Source organism: Carcharodon carcharias, chromosome 6 (genome assembly GCF_017639515.1).
Source record: "Carcharodon carcharias isolate sCarCar2 chromosome 6, sCarCar2.pri, whole genome shotgun sequence".
Classification (NCBI taxonomy): Eukaryota; Metazoa; Chordata; class Chondrichthyes; order Lamniformes; family Lamnidae; genus Carcharodon; species Carcharodon carcharias.
In genome coordinates this window covers 146,826,030-146,847,918 of record NC_054472.1, presented here as the reverse complement: position 1 = coordinate 146,847,918, position 21,889 = coordinate 146,826,030, and the positions used below count along the sequence as shown (strand labels likewise).

At 43.8% G+C, this 21,889-nt stretch overlaps 1 protein-coding gene across 1 annotated transcript in view; it reads right to left on the bottom strand.

Annotated features, from left to right (window-relative positions):
• Positions 1 to 21,889, bottom strand: part of LOC121279363 (unconventional myosin-Id-like) — a 165,208-nt gene that overhangs the window by 89,505 nt on the left and 53,814 nt on the right. The window contains exons 8-10 of the mRNA XM_041190548.1: positions 17,921 to 18,127; positions 3,840 to 3,985; positions 1,975 to 2,089 (exon numbers count right to left, since the gene is read on the bottom strand). Of these exons, the coding sequence (XP_041046482.1) occupies positions 1,975 to 2,089; positions 3,840 to 3,985; positions 17,921 to 18,127 (468 nt within the window). The remainder of the gene's footprint in view (positions 1 to 1,974; positions 2,090 to 3,839; positions 3,986 to 17,920; positions 18,128 to 21,889) is intronic.

The following is a 21,889-nucleotide window of genomic DNA, read 5'->3' as shown; positions in this document are numbered from 1 at the left end:
CAAGAGGAAGGCAATGGTGATAAAAGATTGTATAAGGCTTTGGTGAAATTTCACCTGGAGCACTGTCTCAGGTTTGGGTTCTACAAGGAAGGATAAACATGCCTTTGAGGCGATACAGTGAAGATTCACTAGATTGGTTGCTGGGATGAGAGGGTTGTCCTATGATGAGAGGCTGAAAAATTTGGGCCTGTCCTCTCTCAAGTTTAGAAGAATGAAATGTGATCGCATTAAAACATACAAAATTCTGAAGATGTTTGACAGGGTAGACATGGAGATGTTGTTTTCCTAATTGGGGAATCCAGAACATGGTGGCACAGTCCCTGGAATAGGGGTCAATCATTTAGGACTGAGATGAGGAGGAATTGTTTTACTCAAAGGGTTGTGAATCTCTGGAAATCTCCACCCCAGAGAGTTATGGATGCTCCATCATTAAGTATATTCAAAGTCAAGATAGATAGAGTTTTGGTCTTTGAGGGAGACCAGGTCTCCATCAAGGGAATAGAGAGTGGGTGGGAAAATGAGCTGAAGCAGAAGATCAACCATGATCTTATTAAACAACGGAGCAGCCTGGCAGGGCTTATGGTCTGCTCATTCTTTTACTTCTTAATTTTTTACGTTCAAAGACTTTGACAAGCAGGTCTGCAGTATTCCAAAGAGCCACTGATGATTAATAAACTGGTGTGACACAATGATGGATTTTGAAGCAATCTGCTTATGGGAAGCTAGGAGTCTCCCACTGGGCTTTGGTGTACCCAATGTAACCAGGACCTGCTCAAGCACAGGAAGGTTACCAGTGCTTGGTTTGGCTAGATTGCATGAGTTTTTGGCTGCTTCATTTTCATCCAAATCTTTGTGTACAATCAGGAGTGCCTTATGTTTTGACTGGGCCTATCCATGCCCGACCTGTCTGGACTCAGCTATGTGTGGAGTGTACATATGCTAGAAAAGAGTGTCCACTATATATTGGGCAAACAAAAAACAGCAGTGCAGATATCTTAGCAGTTTGGTTCAGTGATTTAAATAGGCTGATAGTCGTGTCAGATACGTGGCTGATCAAAAACAAAAACTGTTAATAATGAGTGTATCTGTACCTAATCTGGTCCCTCAGAAATAGTAAAAAGAATTTACCGACTCTCTAACAACAATCGTTTGAGAAGAGAATTCCACATTTCTGGATGACTGAAAGGTTTTTTCTACTCACCTCCTTCAATTTTTTGCTTTAAATTTGTGACCTCTCATTGCCACCATGCTGACTCAGTGGTTAGAATTCTCCTTAGGTAACCCTGCCCAGCTTTGGGCAGCAATGCAGCAGAAAATGTGGGCAATAAGGCCTCCTACCAGGTCATTGCCCTGACCTGGATTTATTTCCCTCCCATTCCTCCATAACTCCTGGTTGGCCCACCTGTAGCATTGATGGGGCATTGGGATGCGAGTCAATGGTGGATCCACCCAATCTAAAACTGCTTTCACTATGCGAAAGTTGAAAGAGGGCCTTGGAATCAGTTGTACCAGCTGAGTGAAGGGAGACCTGCATTCTACAGATAAACTGTTTCCCATAGTGCAGTGACTTACATGTTGCCTTCTGTCAGTGCCTGCGAAGGTGCCATACTCTCAATTTTTGGGGCCTTCAAACTGTCTGACTGCCTATATGGGTGCACATTATTAAGATGTCAAATCTAAAGCATACTAGATTTGAGAATCCTGCCGGGGGGGTGGGGGGGGGGGGGGGGGGGGGGCGGGGTGGGTGTGCTGCTATGCAGACTGGCAGCTGGGTTGGAGTTCTGCCAGTGTCAGAAATTGGGCAAAGTCTACATTGCCACTTGGGATGGGTAGGGATTAAATCTTCCAATCAATTATTTCCTGGTTACCCTATCATAGTCCTTCATAAACTTGAAGACCTCCATCAGGTCTACCCTTAATGTTGACAGCGCTGCATTCTACAGATAAACTGCTTCCCATAGTGCAGTGACTTACATGTTGCCACTCGATGCCCTCCCTCTGGTACTCTGCTTGCTCCTGCCTCAGGATCAGCTCAATGAAGAGCTGTTGAAGCTTCTCGTTGCAGTAATTTATACAGAACTGTTCAAAACTGTGGAAAGATCAGACCAAACTATTAGCACTTCCTTTCATATGTTGCATTTAAACACCTTTCCCTCCTGTAAATCGATATCTGAGAACAGCAACATCTCACAAAAGTTGGGAAGTTTCAGGAAGGGGCATGCCAAAGCATGGGTGATGAGATGCAAAGTTTCCAAGACCATTTACTTCCAACTCCATAATATCATCCACCTCTATCCACCTTTGCACATCTGCTGCTAAAACCCTCACACTGTTGTTACCTCCAAACTCAAACTATTCCAACGCTTTTCTGGATGGCTCCCCATCTTCCACTTTCTATCAACTTGAGCTTATCCAAATCTCTGTTGCTTCTAACTTAACTTGCACTAAGTCCCATTCACCCATTACCCTCATGCTTGTTGACAAACATTGGCTTCTGGCCGAGAATTCCTCAATTTTAAAATTGTCATCTTTACATTCAAAGCCCTCCATAGTCATTTGGGCATAACAAGGCCTAATATCAGAGCCCAACCTCCTAAAGAATGTCTATTCAGGAATTGAGTCAAGTCAATTTTCAGTCATTCAGAACATACACTCCTTTCATTCCTAGAATGCACTTGGATTTTCTTTTTCCATGGTGTCCGCCATGTTCTTGCTGGATGTAAAGCTCTCGCAAATGGAACTTTCATTTCCACTTGTTTCACAATTCAGCCAAACACTTGTTTGTTGTTTTATTTTCAAATTGCAAGTTTATGAATCTTTTCATTTAGCTCAATGGTTTGCAGTACGTCTGAGACATCCAATGCTCTTTCTTCTTCTAGTTCCTTGCACTTCAGTATCAGATTTACATTTTCTGCTCTTATTCCTACCTTTTGTTTCCCTGGTCACAGCAGAAATTTGTCCTTGTCTTTCATTTTGGTTTTACTGTTGGCCAGGTGTGTCTCTGGCAAAGTCTTAACATGTTTCAGTTCTGTAATTGTGCTACTCATAGCTTCATTATCCATTCACAGCTTGAAAAGTTCTACAGCTTTTCCTTTCAATGCCTCCTCTTGTCCATTAAACTGCTTCTTCAGGTCTTAAATCTCTTTCTTGTAGTTTTTGGCTTCCTCCTGGAATATTGACTATTGCAGAGTCTTCTCCATCAACCGGTTCTTCAGTTTGTTCAGAGTGACTTTAAATACATTTTCCTTCGCTTTGGCCTGAAATTTTCCCTCGTCAGGCGAGCGTGATCGGCAGGCCTGCAAGCAGACGTGAAATGCGCTTCCGCCTGTGAACGGCCCCCGGCCATGATCTTATGCTGTCTGGCCAATTAATAGTCAGCCAGCGTGAAATGCACCCAGAGAAAGGCTCAGTGCTGCCGGTGAGGGCGGGAAGAGGGCGGGAGCCGACGTCACTGCAGGTGCTTGTGAGCACTTCCACTGAGCTCCCTGAAAGCAGACAGCTGCCTCAGGGAGCTGCAGATCTCAGAATAGTTTAGGGAAGCTTTTACATTATATGCACTGCAGGAAGGTCAAGATGCCATTTTGTACTAACATTGGGCCTAAAAAGCCATTTTGCTCTCACAATGCGATACCTGTTCTCATGTGTAATCTGGTCTGTTCTTTCATGTGATACCTGGAAATACTGTGAGCCCAGTGGGGGAGAATTTCTGACTAGTAATTCCTGCAAATATCTGATTGTCGAACCAGCACTAATAGGCTCTGCCTTACCTCCAGTAGTTTAATGAAGTTGTTGTAATGCTTATTTCAGTATTTAATAGGTAATGCCTCTGAGCTCTTTACCTGTTGTTTTCAAAGATCTCAAATCCATAGATGTCCAGCACTCCAATCACAGTGTTCTTGCCGTGAATGCGCGGGTCATAATCCTTTACCTCAATTACATCATTGATGCGGTTCACAATCCAACAAAAAAGACGTTCATAAATGGCCTGTGAAGGGATGGAAAGTGGAGCATGAGTTGCACTTGTTTACTTAAGAGAGGAAACACATCTTTCCCATCAAGCTGATCTGATACACAACAAATCTTCCTCTACACTTTCCAGTTAAACATTCCCAGGTCAGGGACACCACATGTTAGATACAGAGTAAAGTTCCATCAAAGATGCAGAGGTCAGGTACAAAACTCCTCAAACCATATGATAGCTGGCCTATTCTCACCATGTGATATCAAGTCTGATCACACCATTGTAAGCATATTGATATGTTTTATATGTAATTTCTAACAAAGACAGAGCATTAATGGAGGCAGTGTTGGTTTCAAATTCTCAAAAATCCTCTCTCTTCTACTCAATGAGGCTGATAATATTATAGAAGGATGGATTTTGCTGCTGAGGACATTATACTGCAAAGATAGACATATATAGATTATTAAATAAATAAGCTGGACAGTTCATAATGAGCTTAAAATGATGTTATGAATGGCCCAGCTCAGGCCAATCTCATAAGGTAGGGTGTGGACAGTTTGCTGAACAAGGCGTGCGATAAGACAAATAGTTGTTTGAATGTTGAATCTAGGACCAGCCAGCTTGAATTTGAAAAGTAGCAGAAGTGATAAAATTGATCATCTTGGATAGTGTACTAATGATTACATTTGAAGAGTGTGCAGCCCAATATCTTGTACAGCATGGTGCTGCATCCTAAATAATTGGAGCCCTTGTGGGTAAAATAAACACCCTGGGCAAGTTAATGATAAGGATTTTTTTTTTTGCAAACCCAAGCAGGAACAAACTAAGTCTGCTGTAATACAATGCTGTAGTCAGTGCACCATCGGAAACAAATAAAGGCGTTAAGAAAGAATATTAGTGGTTGAAAGACATCTCCCATGCTGACAAGACTGAGACTGCTGTAATACATGGAATGTTTGCTGTGGGAAAAGCCCTGTTACTCAGAATTGTATGTTTACTTTTCCTGGAACTCCATGTTTAAATCCCTCCAGTTAGGTTTCTGCTCCTGCCTCAAATGGTATCCTGATTTTGACAAAGGAAAATTATCAGGCTCATCCTTCTTGGCCTGTATGCAGCTTTTAACATGGCTGACCACACCATTCTCCTCCAAAGCGTCTCCACTGGTGTCCAGTTGGGTGGGATAGTATTTATGTGCTTCCATTCTTATCGATCTATTCATAACTGGAGAATCACTTGCCATGGCTCCTCTTCCCGCTCCCACACCATTACCTCTGGTGTCCCTCAAGGATCAATCCTTAGACCCCCCTGTTTCTCACCCACACGCTTTTCCTCCATGTCATCCTCCAAAAACACATCAGTTCCCACATGTATGGTGACAATATCCAGCTCTATAGCATCACCAATTCTCTCGAAACTTCCACTGTCTCTAAATTGTCAGACTGCTTGGTGGACATCCAGTATTGGATGAGCAGAAATTCCCTCCAATTAAATATTGAGAAGGCTCAAGCCAGTTTCTTTGGTCCCTGCGACAGACTCTGTTACCAAGTCACCAACTCCATCCTTCTCCCTGGCACCTGGCAGAGGTTGAGCCAGGCTGTTCACAACTTTGGGGTCACATTTCACCCTGAGATGAGCTTTCAACCCCATAGCTGCATCATCACCACAACTGCCTATTTCCATCTTTGTAACATTGCCCAACTCCACACCTGCCTCATCTCATCTGCTGCTGAAGCTCTCAACCATGCTTTTATTAGCTCTACATATGAGTATTCTAGCAGACTTCTGGCCAGCATCCTAGATTCCCACTCCATAAACTTGAGGTCATCCAAAAGTCTGCTGCCCAAGTGTTAACTTGACCAATTCCTATTCACCCATCACCCCTATGCTCGCTGACTTACGTTGACTGGAGGTTAAGCAATGCCTTGATTTTATGGTTCTGATCTTTGTTTTCAAATCCCTCCATGGCCTCACCTTCCCCTATCTCGGTAATCTCTTCCAGCCCTAAACCTCTTTGAGATAGCTGCGCTCCTCAAATTCTGGCTGCTTGAGAATCTCTGACTTTAATTGCTCTACCATGAGTGGTCATGCCTTCAATTACCTACTTCTTAAACGCTGGAACTCCACCCCTAGATCTTTCTGCCTCTCTGCCTCACTTTTCTGCTATAAATAAAATCTTTTTGACCAGAGTTTTTCATTCGTTCATGGGATGTGGGCATCATTGGCTCGCCAAGTACTTGTTGCCCATCCATAATTGCCCTTGAGAAGGTGGCGGTGTTTGGAAGGTGCTGCTGAAATAAGCCTTGATGAGCTGCTGCAGTGCATCTTGTAGATCTTGCTGCCACTGTACATCAGTCATGGAGGGACTAAATGTTTAAGATGGTGGATGGGGTGCAAATCAAGCAGGCTTCTCTGTCCTGGATGGTGTCTAGCTTCTTGAGTGGTGTTGGAACTGCACTCATCCAGGCAAATGGAGAGTATTCCATCACACTTCTGACTTGTGCCTTGTAGATGGTGGTCATGCTTTGGGGAGTCAGGAAGTGAGTTACTCATTGCAGAATTCCCAGCCCGACTTTCTCTTGTAGCTACAATATTTATATGGCTGGTCCAGTTAAATTTCTGGTCGATGGTAATCCCCAGGATGTTGATAGTGGGGATTTCAATGATAGTAATACCATTGAATGTGAAATGGTTAGATTCTCTCTTGTTGGAGATGGCCATCTGGTCACCTTTCTTAATTTTTCTTTTGTAGTTTATTGTAATATCTTAGTTTATAATATCTCTTTTAAGTGCCTTGGGACATTTATTTTACTTTAAAAACACAATAGAAATACAGGTTGTTGTTGTGTTAAAGGAAACGTGAATAAGTAGAAACAGTTAGCAGCATGTACCGGATAAGGAAATCTAACAGGGTGACAAGTTTGTTTGTTAAAAAGGAGCAGTGTCTTGTTCATAAGCACATTTCTGTAGAAAGAGACTGTCTAAAAACTGACAGGAACAACAATGATATTGGACTTATAAGGATGATCGATCTGGCAGTTGCTGGAGTGAGAGAAACATTTGTAATCATTTAGCAACCGAGAAATTTACTGGGCCTTCTATGAGATCATCTTCCTTGTATACGCTATGCCATTACTCCTCTTCCTTTGCTTGACTGAGAGGAAGTCAAGCAGTTGTGCAGTTGTCGAGAAGGTTGCATTAGCCTTTTTGTAATAAACAGGGTTTGTAAAGTTGTTATGTAAAAATTGTTTTGTTAGATATGCAAAGAGTAAGCTCAGGTTTACAAAGAGAAAGAAATCAAAATCCCACAGAAACCATCAGAGATTAAAATTATTCTGAGAAAACAGATTAAAGTAAAAGACAAACAACTTAATTTTGTGACTGATTTACTATCCCTTTAAATGTGTCCTATTTTCTGCTGTCTTGCTGCAGTGTCTCACAGTTAAAAGCAGGTTAGCCCCCTGAAGTCTCTGTCATTGCGATTACGAATTCATATAAGCATTTTGATTATTATCATTTCTATGAGTGTAACTTGCCTTAACATCTTACATACAACATGCTCTGAAAAGGGGAGGTATTGTCGCCGGACTAGTAACTAGATACCCAGGGTAATGCTCTGGGGACCTGGGTTTGATTCTTGCCATGGCAGATGGAGGAATTTGAATGACTGTTGAAAACCCACCTGGTTCACTAATGCCCTTTAGGGAAGGAAATCTGTCACCCTTAACCCTCCAGAGCCCCAGTGGAAGACTTTAAATGCCCTTTGAAATGGACTTGTAAACCATTCAGGTGTATCAAACTGCTACAAAGTCACCAAAAAGGAATAAAACTGGATGTACCATCCAGTACCTATTGACCTAGTCACAGGAAATGACAATGACAGTCTCAGCCCTGCAAAGGCCTGTACTAAAATCTGGGGGCTAGTGCCAAAATTGTGAGAGCTGTCTCACAGACTAGTTTAGTCAAGCAACAGCCTGGCATAGTCATCCTTATGGAATCATATCTTGAATCAGTGCTGCTCCATGTTGAACACCACTTGGAGGAAACAAGGGCACAGAATGTACTTTGGGTGGGGGACTTCAATGTCTATCACCAAGAGTAGCTCGGTAGCACCACCACTGAGCTGGTCAAGTCCTAAATGACATAGCTGATAGAATTGGTCTGTGGCAGGTGGTGAGGGAACTAAGAGGGAAAAACATACTTGACATCTCTTACCAACCTGCCTGCTACAGGTGCATCTGTCCATGGCAGTATCAGTGACCATCACACAGTTGTTGTGGAGACTAAGTCTAATCTTCACATTGAGCATACCCTCCATCATGTTGTGTGGCACTAACACTGTGCTAGATTTTGAACAGATCTAGCAACTCAAGACTGGGCATCCATGAGGTGCCGTGGGTAATCAGCAGAAGAATTGTACTTGAGCACAATCTGTAACCTCATGATCTGGCATATCCCCACTCTACCATTGCCTTCAAGCCAGGGGATCAACCCTGGTTCAATGAAGAGTGCAGGAGGGAACACCAGGAGCAGCACCAGGCATACCTAAAAATGAAGCTATAACACAGGACTACTTGCGTGCCAAACAGCGTAAATAACAATTGATAGGCAGGGCTAAGTGATCCCACAACCAACGGATCAGATCTAAGCTCTGCAGTCCTGCCACATCCAGTCATGAATGGTGGTGGACAATTAAACAACTCACTGGAAGACGAGGCTCCACAAATATTCCCATCCTCTATGAAGGAGGAGACCAGCACATCAGCGCAAAAGATAAGGCTGAAGTATTTACTATAATCTTCAGCCAGAAGTGCCAAGTGGATGATCCACCTCAGCCTCCTCTGGAGGTCTCCAGCATCACATGTCAGTCCTCAACCAATTCAGTTCACTCCACATGATATCAAGAAACAGCTGAAGGCAATGGCTACTGCAGAGGCTAAGGGCCTTAACAATATTCCAGCAATAGTACCAAAGACCTGTGCTCCAGAACTTGCCGCACCCCTAGCCAAGCTGTTCCAGTACAGCTACAACAGTGGCATCCATCTGGCTATGTGGAAAATTGCCCAAGTATGTCCTGTACACAAAATCCAACCTGGCCAATTACTGCCCCATCAGTCTACTCTCGATTATCAGTAAATTAATGGAAGGGATCATCAACAGTGGCACTTGCTCATTGATGCTCAGTTTGGGTTTTGCTAGGGCCACTCAGCTCCTGACCTCATTATAGCCTTTGTTCTAACATGGACAAAAGAGCTGAACTCCTGAGGTGAGGTGACAGTGACTGCCCTTGACATCTAAGCCACATTTGACCAAGTGTGGCATCAAGGAACCCTAGCAAAACTGGAGTCAATGGGAATCGGTGAAAAATCTCTGCTGGTTGGAGTCATTCCTAGCACAAAGGAAGATAGTTGTGGTTGTTGGAGGTCAGTCATCTCAGCTCCAGGACATCAAAACAGGAATTCCTCAGGGTAGTGTCCTCAGCCCAGCCATCTTTAGCTGCTTTATCAATGACCTTCCTTCCACCATAAGGTTAGAAGTGGGGATGTTTGCTAATGATTGCATAATGTTCAGCACCATTCGTGACTCCTCAGATACTGAAGCAGTCATGTCCAAATGCAGCAAGACTTGTACAAAATCCAGGCTTGGGCTGACAAGTGGCAAGTACCATTCGCACCACACAAAGAACAAAGAACAAAGAAAAGTACAGCACAGGGACAGGCCCTTCCGCCCTCCAAGACTGCGCCGATCATATTGCTCGTCAGCTAAGATGTTTTGCACTTCCGGGGTCCGTATCCCTCTATTCCCATCCGATTCATGAATTTGTCAAGCTGCCTCTTAAACGCCACTATCGTACCTGCTTCCACCACCTCCTCTGGCAGCGAATTCCAGACACTCACTACCATCTGTGTAAAAACCTTGCCCTGCACATCTCCTCTAAAGTTTTATCCTCTCACCTTAAATCTATGTCCCCTAGTAATTGACTCTTCCACCCTGGGAAAAAGCTTCTGACTATCTTACTCTGTCCATGCCACTCATAATTTTGTAAACTTCTATCAAGTCACCCCTCAATCTCCGTCATTCTAGTGAGAATAATCCGAGTTTCTCCAACCTCTCCTCATAGCTAATAACCTCCAGACCAGGCAGCATCCTGGTAAACCTCCTCTGCACCCTCTCCAGTGCCTCCATATCCTTCTGGTAATGTGGAGACCAGAATTGCATGCAATATTCCAAGTGTGGCCTAACCAAGGTTCTATACAGCTGCAGCATGACTTCCCAGCTTTTATACTCAATGCCCCTGCCGATGAAGGCAAGCATGCCATATGCCTCCCTGGCTACCTTATCCACCTGCATTGCCACTTTCAGTGACCTGTGGACATGTACACCCAGATCTCTCTGCCTGTCGAAGCACTTAAGGGTTCTGCCATTTACTGTATAATTCCTACCTGTATTAGACCTTCCAAAATGCATTACCTCGCATTTGTCCAGATTAAACTCCATCTGCCATTTCTCTGCCCAAGTCTCCAACCGACCTATATCCCGTTGTATCCTTTGACAATCCTCTTCACTATCTGTAACTCCTCCAACCTTACTGTCATCTGCAAACTTACTAATTAGCCCAGTTACATTTTCCTCCAAATCATTTACGTATACTACAAACAGCAAAGGTCCCAGCACTGATCCCTGCAGAACACCACTAGTCACAGCTCTCCATTCAGAAAAGCACCCTTCCATTGCTACCCTCTGTCTTCTATGACCAAGACAATTCTGTATCCATCTTGCCAGCTCACCTCTGATCCCGTGCGACTTTACCTTCTGTACCAGTCTGCCATAAGGGACCTTGTCAAAGGCCTTACTGAAATCCATGTTTATATCATCCACTGCCCTTCCATCGTCGATCATCTTTGTCACTTCCTCGAAAAACTTGATCAAGTTAGTGAGACACGACCTCCCCTTCACAAAACCATGCTGCCTGTCACTAATACGCCCATTTGCTTCCAAATGATAGTAAATCCTGTCACGAAGAATCTTCTCCAATAATTTCCCTACCACTGACGTAAGGCTCACCGGCCTGTAATTTCCTGGATTATCCCTGCTACCCTTCTTAAACAATGGAACAACATTGGCCATTCTCCAGTCCTCTGGGACCTCACCCATAGCCAGTGAGGAAACAAAGATTTCTGTCAAGGCCCCAGCAATCTCCTCCCTTGCCTCCCTCAGTACTCTGGGGTAGATCCCATCTGGCCCTGGGGACTTATCCACCTTAATATTCTTCAAGACACCTAACACCTCCTCTTTTTTGATCGCAACATGATCCAGGCTATCTACACACTCTTCCCTAGACAAATCGACTGCTAAGTCCTTCTCTTTGGTGAATACTGATGAGAAGTATTCATTTAGTATCTCTCCCATTTCTTCTGGCTCCACACACAGATTCCCACCTCTGTCCCTGAGTGGGCCTACCCTTTCCCTGGCTACTCTCTTGCTTTTTACATATGTACAAAAGGCCTTGGGTTATTCCTTAATCCTGCTTGCCAATGACTTTTCATGACCCCTTTTAGCCCTCCTGAGTCCTTGCTTAAGTCTCTTCCTACTTTCTTTGTATTCTCCATGGGCTTCATCTGTACCCTGCCTTCTAGCCTTTACGAATGCTTCCCTGTTCTTTTTGACTAATCTCACAATATCCTTCATTATCCAAGATTCCTGAAACATGCCATGCTTATCCTTCATCCTAGCAGGAACATGCCGGTCATGAATTCTTATCAACTGACGTTTGAAAGCCCCCCATATGTCAGTTGTTGATTTGCCCTCAAACATCCGCCTCCATTCTAGATTCCTCAGTTCCTGCCTAATATTGTTATAATTAGCCTTCCCCCAATTAAGCACCTAACAAGTGTCAGGCAATGACCATCTGCAACAAGAGAGAATCCAACCATCACTCCTTGATGTTCAATGGAATTACCATCACTGAATCCCCCACAATCAACACCCTGTGGGTTATCATTGAACTGGACTAGCCATATAAATACTGTGGCTACAAGAGCAGGTCAGAGGCTAGGAATCTTGCGATGAGTAACTCACCTCCTGACTCCCCACAGTGGTAGCATTGTATCCTCTACAAAATGCACTGCAGCAGCTCAACAAGGCTCCTTCAACAGTATCTTTCAAACCTGCAACATCTACTACCTTGAAGACAGAGCAGCAGATGCATGGGAACACCACCACCTGTAGTTTCTCCTCCAAGTCAAGTGGGGCTGTCCAATACTCACTACTGAGTGTGTCCCAGATCATTGTTGGGAAAAATCATTGCTGCGCCCTGCACAACCTCGCACTATGATGGGGGGATGTCTTAACTGAGGGAGTCATGGAAGACCAAGGTGCCTCCTCTGACGGTGAGGACAGTGAAGGGGATGGAGCTGATGAGGGCCTGGATGTCACCAAGCACATGCAGAAGCCATTGCAGGGATATGACAAGGCAGACAGGCCCATGACATGACAATCTCATAGCTAACAGATTCCAGACAGAGTAAGCTGTTGACACATCTCCTTCACTATTTGGCTGGCTGGAAGACCCCAGCTCCTTTTTGGTTACAGGCATTATACTTTGCTCTAACGAACCTTGATTTATGATAGCTGAATTAAATTGCACTACTTAACGTCTGCCCTGCTGGTGGTTTGATCCTTTGCATGTGCCAAATTGAGCTAATATGCAGAGACCCAACGCTAAGTGTACGAATTAGAACCTGCAAAGTACTCTGTTCCCCCTCGACCTCAGGCACCAAGGTAAAATTGTGAATTTTCCCATGTCCTCACAAAGTCTGTGTGCATGGCAACTTGGAAGCAGTATTAAGTCTAACCCCAGCAGGGATGCACTCATGTCACCCTCACGTCTGCTCCTGGGCAGGCCTGGTAGAGATCTCTTTTAGGCAGAACCAGATACATGGGCCCATGGGGAGGAGCAGCACAAGAGCACCATTTGGTCCCTTGAGATTGTTCCTCCATATAGATTGATGATGAAAGATCGTGCTCCCCAATTGCCAATAGCCCATAGTAAACCCATATCCCTTGACATGTTTAACATGCCAAAACATTTCAAGGTTACTTTCTACACTGAGGTTACTAAACTGAGAGTTCCTCACCTGCACAATGTGTTGCTGAGTAGAAACCACTCCAGGTCCTCCAAGTGCAGAGAATCCTACAAATCTCAATCCTAGATGGCCTTAGTATGAGTGTGAGACTGTGATCCATCCCCAGCCAAGGTAAACATCTTTCTTGCATGTACCCTTTTAGAACTGCTGATGCTTACACAGAAATATAAGAAGATAGGAACAGGAGTAGGCCATTCAGCCTATCGAGCCTGCTCCACCATTCATTTAGATCATGGCTAATCATCTACCACAATGCCACTTTCCCATATTATCTCCATATCCCTTGATGTCATTAGTACCCAGAAATCTAACAATTTCTGTCTTGAACATGCTCAATGATTGAGCTTTCACAGCCCTCTGAATAGAGAATTTCAAAGATTCATCACCCTCTGAGTGAAGAACATCCTCCTCATCTCAGTCTCATATGGTCTACTCCTTATCCATATGTCCCCTGGTTTTAGACTCACTAACCAGTGGAAACATCTTATCTACATCTACCCTGTCATGCCCTGTAAGAATTTTGTAAGTTTTAATGAGGCCACCCACATTCTTCAAAACTCCAGGGAATACAGTCCCAGTCTCCTCAATCTCTCCTCATAAGGCAATCCCACCATCGTAGGGATTAATCTGTTGAACCTTTGTTGCACTCCCTGTATGGCAAGTATATCCTGCCTTAGATAAGGGGACCAAAACTGTACACATTACTCCAGGTGAGATCTCACCAAGGTTTTATATAACTGCAGCAAGACATCTTTAGTCCTGTACACAAATCCCCTCGCAATGAAGGTCAACATATCATCTGTCTTCCTAATTGCTTGCTGCACCTGCATGTTAACTTTTAGTGACTCATGAACAAGGCCCAGGTCCCTTTGGGCACCCACACTTCCCAATCTCTCACCATTTAAGAAATATTTTGCCTTTCTGTTTTTTCTACCAAATTGAATAAATTCACACTTATTCACATTATATTCCATCTGCCAGGTCCCAGCCCATTCATTTATCCTGTCCAAGTCCTCCTGGAGTTTCCTTGCAATTCCCACCCAGTTTGGTGCCATCAGCAAATTTGAAAATATTACAATTGGTCCCCACATCCAATCATTTATATAGATTGTGAACAGCTGTGGATCCAGCACTGGCAGTACCCCACCAGTAACAGCCTGCCATCCTGAGAATGATCTATTTATTCCTACACATGGATAGTCTCACAGTCCTCAGCAAGGCCTAGCACACAGGCCCATTCTACTCTCCCTCACCTCATGGATAAGGCCCAGATCCTTCAATGATGTCTGTCACACTTTGGTTGCAAACCCTTTATGTGAGGCCAACTGACACCCTTGATAGGGAGACGAGTAGGCCAAACAAATCTGCATGCAAGGTCTGACAAAAGTTTCAGTAAACTGCACACAAACCTCTTTAATCCTATACTCAAATCCCTCTTGCAGTCAATTCTAATTTGCCTGAAATTGTGCATAAACAGAATCTAAATGAATTCATTGTCGGACTCTGATGGGGGCCCAGATTTCACACCATTAAATTCCTGTGACCATTGAAGCAATTAGCAGCAATTTGGAATTCAGTAAGCTTCCAAACAGTGCAAGTGAACAAATATTTACAAGTGTTAAAATTATATGCAATGGTTGTACGCCCATGCCACCTGTGTGCCTTCCAAACTTCTTAATTTTTTTTGCCAACTGCTACATCTGGGTGCAGCCCCAACATCCGCAGCTGAAGTGGAGACACCCTGCTGACTGCAATGCCCTGTTGACTGTGCTGACTTTGGCAGGCATCTTCTGATGGCTTGAGACCTAGAGGGCTCTGGCCTGCTAACGGTCTCCTGTTCAGGTGCGGCTGCGCCCTCCTCAGACTGACCTGCTGGAGGAGTTAGGGTCACTGGCTGAGGTGAGGTGGAGCATCGGGGCACCCTAGGAATGTCCTGGGCTGAAGCTCCTAGGGTTCCTGGTTGGTTCTCTTCCTTCCTGCATGTGCTCGATGGCACCTCCCTGACTCCTTAAAGAGAAGGAGCACCTGGAGGGAGGTCAAGGTGCTCTGTCTCCTCTCACCTAGCCACTGTTGCACTGTACCAATGGCTAGAGTGATGCAGTGCAGGTCCAAGAGCATATCTAGCAGTCACTGTGCGTTCTGCTGGACCTAGGTCTTCAAGGTGACCGACACGCTTTCCATGGAGGCAGCCAAACTCTTGCATGCTGGAGCCACAACATGGACGGACTTCTCCAGCCTTCTGCCCAGTCTGTGTATAGCCTCTGGCATCTCTCCCTGATGCTCCCCTGTCTGTCTCTGCATCTCCATCAGTGTCTCTTAGGGCCAGGCCCAGAGCTCGTCATCTTCATGGGTTGAGCAGGGACCTGGTCTCCAGCAGTCTTCTGAGTGTCAGAGACCTCGACTGTCACTTCCTCTGCCAGCTGTGGACCTGTGTCAGTGATGTGCTCACCAGATTGTGACCCCAAGCCTGCCCTAGAATCTGGATCCACCAAGGTGACTGTATCTGTGCTGGTGGAGGGTGCAGGTGAACTCCGTGATGGTGCATCCTCTGAGGCTTCTGAGGCACCTGCTTCAGAAGTCAGGTTGGAGATGGAGCTGTGAGTGGTCTCCGTTGTGGGCCTCTCCCTCTTCTTGCTGGTACCTGGAATAGAGAAAAGAAAGTCTTAGTGAATGCCTAAGCAGGCTCCTTAGTTAAACAAAATTTACTCTGCAGGCACGTCTGACAACTGCAGGTGGGAGGCATCCTCACTGGCTTCCTGGGGGAGTCCCATCTCACCTTCAGCAATGGCATGGTCCTGCTGGTCCCCAGCTAGCTCCTCCTCGAAAAGGGTGAGGAATTGAATGTCTGGAATGCCACCTCTGGTCTTGGCCTGCTCCTGCTAATTGTGAGTGTTTTTGTCCTGTAGAAAGACAGAAGGGTTGATTGTGCATGAGCAGTTCAGGAGCATGCATGCCTCTGGCAGTTGCTGAGCCCTCCCCAGTAAGTGATAAAGAAGCAGGATGTCCTGCAACTGGTAGAAGATTGAGAGCATGAAGTGGCTGGCACACATTCAATGCACATGTCCTATCTGCTGGTGAGTGCTGCAATCCAAAACCCAGAGGCCATACACAGACTGGGCTGAAGGCTGGAGAAGTCCGTCCATGTTGTGGCTCCAGCATGCAAGAGCTTGGCTGCCTCCATGGAAAGCGTGTCGGTCACCTTGAAGACCCAGGTCCAGCAGAATGCACAGTGACTGCTGGATATGCTCTCGGACCTGCACTTCATCACTCTAGCCATGGGTACAGTGGAACAGTGGCTAGGTGAGAGGAGACAGAGCACCTTGACATCTCTGTGCACTCACACGCTTAGACTGCCTGATGCCCATATTAGTGTCAGTTTGCAGTGAGTAGTCATTGGTACTAACCCTGGCAGCAGATCATTCATTTTCTTCCTGCACTGCTGGGCTTTGCTTTGGTGGGCTCCACTGATGCTAACCTCCACTGCAACCTCCACCTAAGCTGCCATGGTCAGATGGGAGGGCCTTCTACTGCCAACCCAGGAAGTCAGCACCTTCCGCCTTTCCTGGACGGCCCGGAGGAGAATCTCCAGGGAGGCTCTGCTGAACTGTGAGGCCACACGTTGTCTTCTCTGTGACATTCTGATCTAGGCAGAATCTTGAATGACAGCCAAATTGATGCTCCTGGCCTGCAGTGAGTGAACAGCTGTCTGGGCGCCCTTAAAATATGGCACCCAGACCTTTGACCCTAAGAGGCAATGAAGGGGGTGGTGACTTCCCGCCCACCCACAACTTGAGATTCGGCAAGGTCTTCACGGATACATAAGCTGAACAGTGCAAGATCGCATGTGGTCAGCTGTCCCATCCCACAGCAGGAATCACCCCCACTTCCGCACCTAATGCTGAACGTATACTCCAGAATGGAAGATTCCACCCCTCGTGTAGAATGTGGGAACAAACCTTTGAAGCATCTCCCCAAAATGGCATAGTTGACAGCTATAGATAAGCAGTTGCCTGGACTTATACACCTCCAAAGTATATGAGAAGGTGTTCTGCCATGTGGTCAGAAGAAAATTCTTTCCAACTATTTAGCTCATTAAAAGGGATCCTAGTGGTTAACTGTTACTGTAATCCCTTAATTTGAATGTTAGTTAAAAAAATGATTTGTCTTTCACGATCTCAGGAGTCAAATAGCACTTTACATTATAGTCATTGTTGTAATGTAGGAAACTGGGCTGTCAATTGGTACAGAGAAAGGACCCATGAAAAGCACAGAGATAAATGAGCAGATAATCTGTTTTGTTGGTCGAAGGATAAATATTGGCCAAGACACCAGAAAGAACTCCCCTGCTCTTATTTGCAATAGTTCCATGCAATCTTTTACAATCATCTCAGAGTCCTGTCTTCACATTGAGAACTCCCTCCATCGTGTTGTGTGGCACTACCACCATGCCAAATGGGATAGATTTCAAACAGATCTAGCAACTCAAGGCTGGTCAACAATGAGGTGCTGTAGGCCATCAGCAGCTGTAGAATTGTATTCCACCACACCGTACAGCCTTGTGGCCCAACTTAATCTCAGTGAAACCCACATCCATGAACAAATAAAAATAAAAAGGGCCTCAGTTTATTAGCTCATCTGGAACACTAGAGTATCAGCCAATTTTTTGTGCTTAATTCTCAGAGTTGGAACTTAAACCCACCACACCCTGACTCAAAAGTGAGTGTGCTACCACTGAGTCATGGTTGATAAGGGGGGTAGTGGCTCCAACAACATCCAAATAAAAGAAGCTCCTGGTCTCACAGGGGTATGAGTTTACCTTAGCAAATGCATCTCTGCCATACGCAGCTTCCTGTACTGTGTGACCCTTTTCAATTACTTCACCTCCTCCTGTAGCTACGGTGCGATGAAGAAGAGTCTTTGTGACTGTGCCTGGCTCCGTCATGGTGATCTCTGCGATCTTTGAAACCAAGTAGCCATTGCTGATGGAAGCAGTGTCACTTTCGCTGATAAACATTAGGTTCCCCTGTGAAAGAAAAGACAATCAAGAATCAATAAAACCAGTGATGACACACTGGGGAGCTATGGGACATATTCTCTTTCTTCATTGATCAAGTGCATGCATAGAGAAATCATAGGATATGCCCTGTTATGATATGGCAGGAGATATTTGTCAGACTGACCAAATTCCAAAGGGAAACTTGGCCATGCTATCACAATGATTTTGCAATTTGTATTTATTCAGAGAAGGTTTGTGCACTGAAGTCAGAAGTAATGACTCCACCACCACCTTTAGGGATTTTAAAGATTAAATTAAAACATTTATTAACAAAAGAAAAGAAAACTTAAACGCAAGATTACAATTACATTTAGCTTCATAACAATTGTCACAAGATTTCTACTTAGCTAGACGTCTAACTACACACCCCTTTCAAGCAAAAGTCCAGGAAGATTCCTAATCTATAAAACATCCAGCAATATTACCATGAGCACCTACTGTTACTTTTCAGCTTCCCTCTCCCTGTCACTCAACAATGGAATTCCAAAGGCGTTTAACACAACCTTGGTTACTGGAACAGCAAACTTCTCCAGGGTATCTGGAGGCTTTTCCCACAAGTCTGTTTCACATGGTGCACCATTAAAGATCTCACGCAGCCACACACCATACAGCTTTCCATCTTTCTTTAAATATATTTCCTCCCTTTTGATCTGTAAATCCCATTGTTTCAACTTTTCTTTGGAAGTTACTTTTCCTAGAATATAAAAATCTTTCCTGTTATCACTATGAGCCAGCACTTTTGGGAAAAAAACTTAATAACTTTGTCTTATCTATCTTGCCAGTTGTAAACATTTTATTATTTCCCTTTGAAGATCAAACAATTTCTTAACTATTCTAAACGATGCAAATTCCTTCACATTGTATCTGCTGAGACTTCATCTTAGCTTACCTCTTTCCATTTCAAATGCCTGTTTTTTTTAGGTGCACACAAAGAGAATCATAGGATAGTCCACATATTCATGAACAGTGTTATGATATACATTGAAGAATTAAAGGATGCACTAGTTATATCCACAAATAGCAAGAGTACACTGAGGAATAATGGGATTCACATAACAGTTAAATAACAAGGAGCCATAGGCTATCTAATTTTTTTACTTATGGCCACTAAGCATACACTGAGGAATTCTGAGAAATTCTGAGAAATGCCAGCCATGCACATGAGAAATGCATAGAGATCAAATAATTATCTGATTGATTGCTTATCCACTTAAACAACACCTAACTGGCATGGGCTATTTGTATTATAAACAGCAGGTGTGCACTGTGGAACAGTGTGAGTCAAATACACTATATCTAGTTGTAAGTAACAGATGCAGCATAAACAACAGTTGAATTTCTGTACTATAGACTGACCACGTAATGAAATATAGCTAATTACAGTCAGCACACCATAATTATTGACCAAAACAAAAACAGAATTACCTGGAAAAACTCAGCAGGTCTGGCAGCATCGGCGGAGAAGAAAAGAGTTGACGTTTCGAGCCTTCATGACCCTTCGACAGTTCAGTTCATTGTTCATTACATTTCTGACTTTTGTGGCATCTGCAAACTTTGAAATTATGCCCCTGCACATCCAAATCTGGGTCATTAATTTATTTCAAAAAAAGCAGCAGTCCCAACACCAACATCTGGGAAACGTGCATGCTTCCCTCATCTTGTAAAACAGCTGTTTAGCAAACATGAACTCTCTCCTCCATCCCCACCCCTTTCCGATCCCCCTTTTTCCAATAATTTATAATTCTTTCACAACTATATTTTTTCTTTTCCCTCCTATTTTAAAATTTATTTCCAACTATTGTATCATCTCCACCTTTTAGCCCATTTCTGTCGAAGGGTCATGAAGACTCGAAACGTCAACTCTTTTCTTCTCCGCCGATGCTGCCAGACCTGCTGAGTTTTTCCAGGTAATTCTGTTTTTGTTTTGGATTTCCAGCATCCGCAATTTTTTTGTTTTTATAATTATTGACCATCCTGTCTAAAAATGTACACCTTCTGATGCGAAAGAGAATATCCTGTCAGTTTGAAAACTAGGGAGCAATACCAGAACTGAACATGTTCTTCATGTAATTTTACCTTAGAAAGGATGCACAGAGAAAGGAAATGGTGTGAAGGCAGCCGGTGAGACCATTTCTCTTTCAGCTCTCACCCCACCATCCCCCCAGCAAAACTTCTTTTATAATTCATTCTAAGGATGCAGACGTTCTATCAAGGCCAGATTCATTGCTCACCCGGAGCAGCTCTGACAAGATGGTGGTACACCTTCTTCTTGAACTCCAGCAGTTTGATACAACTGAATATCTTGTTGGCCACTTCAGAGGACATTTAAGAATCAACCATGTTAATGGGGACTGGAATCACAAATAGGGCAAACTGGGTAAGGACTAGGTAAGGGACATGAGTAAACCTGTTAGGATTTTACAACAATCTAACAGTTTCATGTTCACTTTTGTTGATGGCAGCTTTTTATTTGCAGACCTTCTCAAAAATGAATTCAAATTCTCGAAGTTACATGATTTGATTTCATGTTCTCTGAAATACTAGTCCAGCAGCATCACCAATACACTACCACACCCCTAACTGCTAGAAAGTTGTGCAAATATCAAGCCCTAAAGTTTGATACAATAATGTCTACAACACATGGAACTTTGGTCAATAATAGCATAATATGGCCATTTGGCCCATCATGCTCATGCCAGCTCTTTGAAAGAGCTATCTAATTAGTTCCACTCCCCTGATCATTTCACATAGCCCTGCAGATTTTTCCTCTTCCAAGTGTTTACCCAATTCCCCTTTGAAAGTTATTAATGAATCTGTGTAAAATTCTTTTCCCCCATGTCACTTGTTCTTTTATGAATTACCTTCAACCTATGTCTTCTGGTCACCAAACCTCTGTGCTGCTGGAAACAGATTCTTCTTAGTTACTCTGTCAAAAACCTTTGAACATTTTGAAGACCTCTATCAAATTTCCTCCTTGTCTTCTGCACTTGAAGAAGAGGAACTACAGTCTTTCCAACCTTTCTACTTAACTGAAGTCTTTCATCCCTGGTAGCACTCTGGCAAGTTTTTTTCTGCACTCTCTCTGAAGCCTTGACATCCTTCCTAACCTGTAGTGCTCAGACCTGGGGTCTAACCATTATTTCATGATGGTTTAGCATAACCTCCTTGCTATTGTGCTCTATAAATTCAAGATTCCATATCTTTTAACAATATGCTCAACTTTTCCTGTTACGTTCAAAGATTTGTAAACTTGTGCCCCCAGGTCTCTCTGTTTGTACACCTCCTCGAAAATTGTACCATTTAACTTGTTCCTTTTCATTCTGCCTACCAAAACAAATGATAGTACTTCACACTTCTATGCGTTAAATTTTATCTTCCCAATTTACCAGTCTATCTATGCGACTGCGTCCTTCTGAAGTTTGGTACTATTTTCATCATTGTTCATTACATTTCTGACTTTTGTGGCATCTGCAAACTTTGAAATTATGCCCCTGCACATCCAAATCTGGGTCATTAATTTATTTCAAAAAAAGCAGCAGTCCCAACACCAACATCTGGGAAACGTGCATGCTTCCCTCATCTTGTAAAACAGCTGTTTAGCAAACATGAACTCTCTCCTCCATCCCCACCCCTTTCCGATCCCCCTTTTTCCAATAATTTATAATTCTTTCACAACTATATTTTTTCTTTTCCCTCCTATTTTAAAATTTATTTCCAACTATTGTATCA